The sequence below is a fragment of the Vanacampus margaritifer genome, chromosome 14 (assembly GCF_051991255.1).
Source record: "Vanacampus margaritifer isolate UIUO_Vmar chromosome 14, RoL_Vmar_1.0, whole genome shotgun sequence".
In the NCBI taxonomy this organism is placed as follows: Eukaryota; Metazoa; Chordata; class Actinopteri; order Syngnathiformes; family Syngnathidae; genus Vanacampus; species Vanacampus margaritifer.
Genome location: NC_135445.1, coordinates 14,785,307 through 14,793,989, shown reverse-complemented (window position 1 = coordinate 14,793,989; position 8,683 = coordinate 14,785,307). Strand labels below are relative to the sequence as shown.

Here is an 8,683-nt window from a genome sequence, read left to right as displayed (position 1 = left end):
TTCCTTATTCTTTCCAATCATCAGACCACTGTTTGCTTGGAGGCATTGATAGTTACGTTTCCAAAAGCGTCTGAAAACTGACACAACAGTGGAAATGGAAGTTTTAATTAACTCATCGGCCAAATTATAGTATCTTAATATAAACCCAAAAGTTTGAATATACACAATGCATCTGTGCGCCGGTCGGTCCAGACAAAATTGTTGGTATTGTAATACTAATCAATTGCGTGTAAAATACCCTACGTTGTCACAGTAGCTGCTCATTGATTGGATACTTGAAGCGGGGGAACGGTTGTCCAATCAGAATATCCAATTGCTCCTCCAAAACTTCCGTAGGATTGCTTTACAACAACGTTAATTGTATGGCATTAGTGTAGGAGTGCACCACTTTATATATATATATATATATATATATATTTTTTTTTAAATTGATAAGTTTTCAAAAAAAATTAAAAAGGGGGAATCGAAGGCGGGCGGGTTTAGTTCATTGCCCTATACAATGAGCTTATCCTATGCTGCTTCATAACAACTAAAAGTGCAATGCTTAAGATAGACCTATCTTTAAAAAGGATCATCGTTACTGTTTTAAAATATAGAGTCATGATGGAATTTCTCTTTCGTTTGCAAATGTGGTGGCTCTTAAAAGAGCCGTTGTTGTATGACTGTAAAAGCTTAAGCTCTCTCTCCACGAATCCGACGGGCCAACTGGATGTCTTTGGGCATGATGGTGACCCTCTTGGCGTGAATAGCGCACAAGTTGGTGTCCTCAAACAGACCCACCAAGTAAGCCTCGCTGGACTCCTGCAGAGCCATGACAGCCGAGCTCTGGAAGCGCAGGTCGGTCTTGAAGTCCTGAGCGATCTCCCTGACCAGGCGCTGGAAGGGCAGCTTGCGGATAAGCAGCTCGGTGGACTTCTGGTAGCGACGGATCTCACGGAGGGCCACCGTACCTGGCCTGTAACGGTGAGGCTTCTTGACGCCGCCGGTGGCCGGAGCGCTCTTGCGGGCTGCCTTGGTAGCCAGCTGCTTCCTAGGGGCTTTGCCGCCGGTAGACTTACGGGCTGTTTGCTTAGTTCTTGCCATCTTCGAATGTTTCTCCTCCAAAAGTAATCTGGTGACGTGAAGGCGACAAGCGAGTGCCTTTTAACCGCTTGGTTCGACTGCGCAGGAGTGACGCGCGCTCAGATCGGCGCATGCTGATTGGTGCGCGGCTCCTGCTTGACTCAGCCCCGCCTGGAAGACAGACCTCCTGCTACAAGACTCGCTGCCAATTGGAGGGAATTGTGTTCAAACTGGCCGCCAAAATGCAAAGTTCCTCTCCGCGCTGAAAACCTCTTCCCTGGTTGGCCCGACTCAAAACATCCCGCGCATTTTGCAGCTATTAAAGCAGGACTTGTTCCGTCAAAGGGTACAGTTTACTTCGAGTTTTTACTCTAATAAGACAAATCAAGATGAGCGGCAGAGGAAAGACCGGCGGCAAAGCCAGAGCAAAGGCCAAGACTCGTTCTTCCCGCGCCGGACTCCAGTTCCCGGTCGGTCGTGTTCACAGACTGCTGCGCAAAGGCAACTACGCTCAGCGCGTCGGTGCCGGCGCCCCCGTCTACCTGGCTGCCGTGCTGGAGTATTTGACCGCTGAGATCTTGGAGTTGGCCGGCAACGCAGCCCGCGACAACAAGAAGACCAGGATCATCCCACGTCACCTGCAGCTGGCCGTCCGCAACGACGAGGAGCTCAACAAGCTCCTTGGCGGAGTCACCATAGCCCAGGGCGGTGTGTTGCCCAACATCCAGGCCGTGCTTCTGCCCAAGAAGACCGAGAAGGCAGCCAAGTCCAAGTAAAACTACAAGCAGATCTCTGAAACACCAAAACGGCTCTTTTAAGAGCCACACACTACTTCCTTTAAAGAGCATACTCTCTTAAATAACTCTGTTGTATCGGTGATCTATACAAAAGCAAACAATGAATAAGAGTTCAATATTCCAAGACATTAAAGGTGCACCCCAATAGATCCCATCTTCTTATTCAAGTATGACACTAGTATTCCCTTGTTTTGAAAGGCAATTACTTGTCTGGGTGTACGAATGTAGATTCATTGCCCGACTGAACTCTGAATGCTTGAAGTTACTTAAGAAGATTTTTTTGTGTGTTTTTATTTCCAATGACAATAGCCATTTTGTACATCATCAATAGCATGTGCTAGTGTGGTTAAGTGTACTTGAGATGCACACTGCTTGTTTTACAAAACACATCATCTAGTTGAAAGCATTATCTGTACATTACTGTACAAAATTCATAAGTAGTGTTGGGACTTATGGCTCTTTGACAGGAGCCGTTCAATCAAGAATCATTCACTTAAAAGAGGCATTCAAAAGACTGGCTCTTTTATGCTTTTTAACATGATTTGAAATCAGCAATGTTATACTTAAGGTTGAACAGCTCTCTATAAAGACTGTTCCCATCGTTCACATTGACGAGCCATTCAAAAGACTCGATTCGTTCATGAACGTCACATCACCATTCATAAGCAATCTAATTTAGATAGGAGGAAATATACTAAACTATTCAATACAAAAACTAACTTTTTAATTATGAATTTTTTTTTTTTTAATAAACACATCAGAGAGTTCTATGCTGACTTGTTTTGTAAACTCTTTGGTTTATTCTGTGACAACCGAGTAGAGCCCGGTCTACTGTTTTAAAGGAAGCAAATGTACAATAAAATAGATGGATACATCTTTTTACATTAGTTGCACACATTAGTTTTATCGTGTATTCCTGAGCATGAGTCAGCAGGATTTGAAAGGTGTACAGTTCAGCTGCAGACATTTTGTATTTTGCAAAGTGAACCTTACATTGCAGCCATTGTTTCTGTCTCTTCATCATTCAGAGGTAATTTTCTACATATAATTGGTCATTTGTACCAGTGTAAAAATGATTTTGCAAACAAAAGGCTGAGTGAACTATGCAATAGGGAGTTTGAAATGCTGATTATTGTTGTCAGAACATTTTGCACAGGATTTATTTTTGAATCAATCAAACTTTTAAATACATGTTTGTTGGATTTATACATTTCATAAAAATCATAATTGTCTAGATTAGAATGACAGGGGGGGAAAAAAAAAGAAAATTTATTTTTGGCCATATCGCCCAACCCCACCAAAATGTGTGATCTTTATGTTAAAACTGTGCATATTAAAGTGGCTTATATTAACGTTAAATATACTTTTTATCAGGAATGCGCGATATCGGTGGTAGATAACTATTGGCAATTACCAGCCAATTTGACATCATACAGATAAACCAGATAATAAAGAAATCCGCTGATAATAATAGACATGCAACTTTGGTCCAATAAAATAGATGGACACATCTTTTTACACTAGTTGCACATAGTAGTTTTATCGTGTATTCTTGAGCATGAGTTAGCAGGATTTGTAAGGTGCACAGTTCAGCTGCAGACATTTTGTATTTTGCAAAGTGAACCATACATTGCAGCCATTGTTTCTGTCTCTTCATCATTCAGAGGTAATTTTCTACATATAATCGGTCATTTCTACCAGTTTTTCTGGTGAATATCCTTGTATGAACGTAGCCTTTCAAGTGTAAAAATGATTCCGCAAACAAAGGGCTGAGTGAACTTTATTTATTTATAGCACACTACAGGAAGGATGAATTGATTGATTTCAAGCATATCTCATTTTTACCTGTTTTTGCACAAGTTCAATTTTAGGCTCACATGTCACACTCCTGGACTTATTTTCTCAGAACAACCCTCAAGCCCAAGAGAAAACATTCTGGAGCCGCACCTGAGTGTAACATGTCGTCAGACTGCGTCTCACATGAGGGTGCTCAGTCAGTGGAAACACATACACATACAGCCGTGTCAAGTATTTGACCTGTGTATGTTTGCATGATGCATTTATAAAAAATAAAAAAAACTCTACATTGCGCATTTTTATATGTGCAGTAGAGGGCAACACAGGATATAATTTTTACTCCTGTCCTGCTCCCTTTGAAAAAAATTCCCATCCCGCCCCAGTAAAAAAACAAAAAAACAATCCTGTTCAAAATAGCTCCCACTCCCGTTCCACTCCAATTTTGGAGATCAGCTACATTAAACACACACACATCACAAATGCAATGGTCCGAGTCTATCTTATTCAATAATCCCGCTCCCGTGATTAAAGGTCAAGTTGTCGCCGGGATTCCCAGGAATAAAAAAACAAACAAACTGAATGAAAGACTACATCCATTAAAAAAAAACACATATTGCTTCTTGCCAATTGTGTCTATGAACCTGTTAAACCCCGCCAGAAAACTGTTCTGAAATTCCTGTTCCTGCTCTCTGCCTAATGCATCATCCGTATCCTGGAGGAGCTCGCGCCTGCGTGACGGCAAATCTTCCCTCATCTGCATTTGCTGTCCTAATGAGCTCCATTTCTCCAACTGAATCCTGCAACATTTGATCCACGTTTTTTTGCTTTCCTCTTGACAAATGCTTCTGGCCAATTGTGTCCACAAGCCTGCTGAAAACATCCAAAAAGCCGGTCTGAAATTCCTTTTCGTGCACCCTGGCCATAACAGCAGTCTCCGCGCACTGGAGGAGCCCCGCCTGCGCAGTGTCAAATCCTCCCTCACGCGTTTGACAATTTGCTGGAATATCCGTTCACGTTGGTGGTTGAGCTCCTGGTGAGCATTTTCCATTTCTTGGATAGAATCCAGAAATGTTTCGTCCTCATCCCCTTTTTGTTTTCCTATTGTCATATTAATGCAAATTGAATTAAAGTACATCAATAAAGTTGCCCACAAGTTTTGTGAAATGTCTTACTGGGTTGGGTCAAAGGGGCAGGAGTTCCTGGACGAGGGCTGCTATTTGGTCTCATCAATGGAGAGCTTGCACTTTTGGAAACTTCCTTGGCATGTCCATTCATAGAAGCTGTCAAACAAAATAAATGCAGAAAAAAGGTCAGTGTTTGGTTTTACAGGATACAGGTAAGAGATTCATGCAATACACTCGTAATTTTTATTTATCACCACTGCTACCTACTGTAGTGGATGTGCAATCATTTTGTGGAACAGCTTTTGCTATGCAACAGGGAGTTTGAAATACTTATTATTGTCACAACATTTTGCACAGGATTTATTTCTGAAATTTGAATTTTTCGATTTGATTACAATCATAATAGTCTAATTTAGAATGACTGGAAAAAAATTAATATATATTTTTGAGCCATATCGCTCAAACCTAAACAAAAAGTGTGATCTTTATGTTAAAACCGTGCATATTACAGCGGCTTATATTAATATTAAATAAGCTTTTTATTAGCGATACACAATATTGATGTTCGATAATTATTTGCAATTGTCGACCAATTCAACATCATACAGATAAACCACATAATAAAGAATGATAGATTTGCCACGTTGGTACATCTGTTGTGGCTCAAGTTGCGCCCAACTCCTCAACCCCTCCCCTCCTTTATGGTAGTGTCGCATATTTGTGACGTCATGCGTGCGAACCTCGCGTTCACAGAAGATGCATGTCGCCAGTGGGGGCTTTCTTTACTGTGTCTCCCCAAAAATGTTATCCTAGTATTTTTAAAACATGACTTTTGTTTTGGCAAACTCGAAATGAGTTACTGGTTGCATTTGAACCAGATATATCAATAAAATTAATCTTCATTGTGCTTTCCACATGTTAGACTTATATTAGGACTCGAAAGTAGCTTTAACACTTAGCCTGTTATTTTTTCCGAAGTCAGAGGACACAGGTTAAAGTCCCACTGGAACAAAAACTGAATAAATGGAATCTATTTGTTGGACTGATGCTAGTGTGCTCGGTGTATACTGTTGAAGTGCCCTTTTAGCAATAAATCATCCCCATCACCCCAGCTCAACCTTTCTTTTTACATGCGTGTGATCTGGTTCTATATGTGGATACAACACAAAGTATGATGTGGAGTTTAATTTGCCCCTGAGGACCACCGATGAGTATGTTTATTAATATAACACAATAGTTAACTACATTTAAATTTGCTTCTGACAATTGCTACAATTATCAATCAACTAAATGAAAAGTTATGTACCTTCATATGGTGCCCCAGAAACAGCATCGTCGCACATGGCTTCGAGCATGGCCGTCACAGTAACCTCTGAGTCTGTTCCACCGCTTGCATGCTGGTGGCGTCGAGCTGTTCATGCCACTTGTTCCTTCGATAATTTCCATTGCAGCTGTTTTGCGATTTTAGCTTCTTTTTTTTAATCTTGTTTCAACTTTTTCAGCTTTTCAACTTGTTTTACTGAGTGAAAAATGCATTGCACCGCTAATTTGGCTGTAATATTCCTATAGACAAAGTCATTCCTCTTCGCGGATGCATAGGCGCGCTGAATGTCTCTGTCGGCAAAATTGTTCAGAAGCACCCGGACCTCGTTGTCTGTCCACCTCGTCGTCCTCTCCATTCTTAAAATAACTTCGCAGGCAGATATAAAATGGCGGGGAGAAAACGCGAAAAAACTAGGTAGATATTGCATTCAATGTATCAGATTTTGTCGAGTCGCCCTGGCTGGCTGCAGAACGCTGCTTGTGGCGTGGCTCAACCGCGGGTGGAAGTGTAACGTCCATGCCCCGCCCCCTCGCAGTTGATGGGCAGCACAAGGGACCAATAGACGACCGCCTACGCTGTGCGTATGCGCAGTGGGATGACAGGTGGGTTCCAATTTTTAGGTTCCAATTTTGTTTTTCTACACTTTGTGACTTCGATTTTGAAATTTTCTTTAATAAGTTTGACACTTTTTTTTGTTACAAACCCCCTCAAAACAATTCAACTTTAAAGATACCTTAGGGATTTATTTTTTTTTACACTTAATTTTGGCGGATTTTACAATTTATTCTAAAACTCATTTTTGGTTGTTTAAGAAGCTTCTTGGAATAATTAGAAAATTATATATTTTTTTGCTTTTAGCCACAAATCTTACTCTATCATGTTTTTTTTTTAAAGGCGTATTTTTTTATATGGATATTTTTTGGAAGAGTGAGAGAAACCCAATTTCAAAATAAACCTTACCTTACCACGTAGTATAAGTAGATCAATGCATTGTAGGGCTTTTATTTTGAAGTCGTTTCCGAAAGCATGTCGTCGCGGTACAAGGGCTGACGAGTGACGACGTGCTCGTCTATTCAGAGTTTGTGAACAACGGCAATCGAAATGCCCCAAACTGTTGCGACAGACGTCAGTAGCACAGCTTAGTCCTGAAGTCATGTTCAAGCTCCAGTTAAGAGCGCTAAGACATAATTATGATGACTAGTATGGTGGGCACGTCTCTGGGTCTTATAGGGACGCATGAAAAGCAAATATGAAAGAAGAGGGTCTCACCACCCCGCTACAAGCCCCCTGCTTGATTCATCAACAATCACTGTGCTGCTGCAAAGTGTTGAAGTGGGATTCTGTCATGAATGTTGTGGTGTCATGCATCAACTTCATCAAAGCAAAAGGACTTGGCAGTTGCAACAATTCCCGTCTTACCTGGAGTCTGCGCACGGTGATGCGCTGTACTACACAGAGGTCCGATGGTTGAGTTTTGAGGCGTTTTTATGAGCTGTTACCTGAAATGAATACATGTCTTCCTTGGAAACGATAAAAGTGTCCCAGAGCTGATTGGCCCAGAATGGAAATGGCACCTTACATTTTCAACAGATGTGATGGAAATGCTGAACAGCCTTACTTGGCCAGGGGAAACTCTCACATAAAAGTGTTTGAGGTGAAACAAGCGCTGCTTTTGGAACAAGTGAAAAAGCATCACTTCATCCATCCCCGTGTTACCCAAAACCTCTCCGCAGAGAACCCAAAAGTGTGTGGAAGCACTGGAAATGCTTAAGGCGGAGTTTGGTGTGCGATTCCATCAACTAAATGTTCATGCAAAATAAATCCGTCTTTTCCAGAACCCCTTTGTTGCTGGCATCGAAGCCCACTTACAAAAGTGTGATGTTCTGAAAGACGCATTCAAGCCCACCTGTCTCATTGACTTCTACGCCTCGCTCCCAAACAACATGTACCCTCATTTAAAACATGCAATGAAGATGTCCACACTTTTTTGTCAGCGCGTATCTCTGCGAACAAGGCCTTTCACACATCTGAGAACTCCGTTGAGATGACGATTGACGGATGAACATCTGCAGCAGTGAGATTGACTGTGACAAGAACGGAACCTGACATTCCGCTTCTCACCAGCCAGATGCAGGCCCACAGTTCACACTGAGGAACATACATAGGTATGCTCACTTTTCCAACTTGAATGAGTCATTCCGATTGAAAGAAAATATCACCACAGTATACAAATGAAATATAAAGGGTTATTCTTAGTTTCATAATATAAAGCAAATACAATCAAATCCACCACCATAACCATAACGGTAGTGAACTATTTTGTGTATCACTTGTTTCTCAGTCTGCTTGCTTTGTGATTTTCACTGGGAAGTTGATGAGAGACGGCAAACGACGGTGTCTACAAGCCTACTGGAACCCAAAGAGAACGCATATTCGTCATTTAAGTTTAGAGGTTCTGCTCTGAGAAGTTAAACTTTGACCTTGTGCACGGCCCAACAAAAACATAATTTTCTAGAGACTTTCCTTTCTGAGAGTTATTAGATTTGTATTTATTTATTGCCAAACTTTTTTCTGTGAAG

The 8,683-nt window shown here is 41.4% G+C and overlaps 2 protein-coding genes across 2 annotated transcripts; one reads left to right on the top strand and one right to left on the bottom strand.

Moving 5' to 3' along the window:
• Positions 1 to 672: 672 nt before the first annotated feature.
• LOC144063762 (histone H3-like) lies at positions 673 to 1,084 on the bottom strand. Its single transcript, XM_077585599.1, has one exon. The coding sequence runs from the start codon at positions 1,081 to 1,083 to the stop codon at positions 673 to 675; it is 411 nt and encodes a 136-aa protein (XP_077441725.1). The 5' UTR covers position 1,084.
• A 367-nt stretch (positions 1,085 to 1,451) lies between these two features.
• LOC144063768 (histone H2A-like) lies at positions 1,452 to 1,851 on the top strand. The gene has a single exon (XM_077585606.1). It carries the CDS (start codon positions 1,452 to 1,454, stop codon positions 1,836 to 1,838), a length of 387 nt encoding a protein of 128 aa, XP_077441732.1. The 3' UTR covers positions 1,839 to 1,851.
• Positions 1,852 to 8,683: the final 6,832 nt, after the last annotated feature.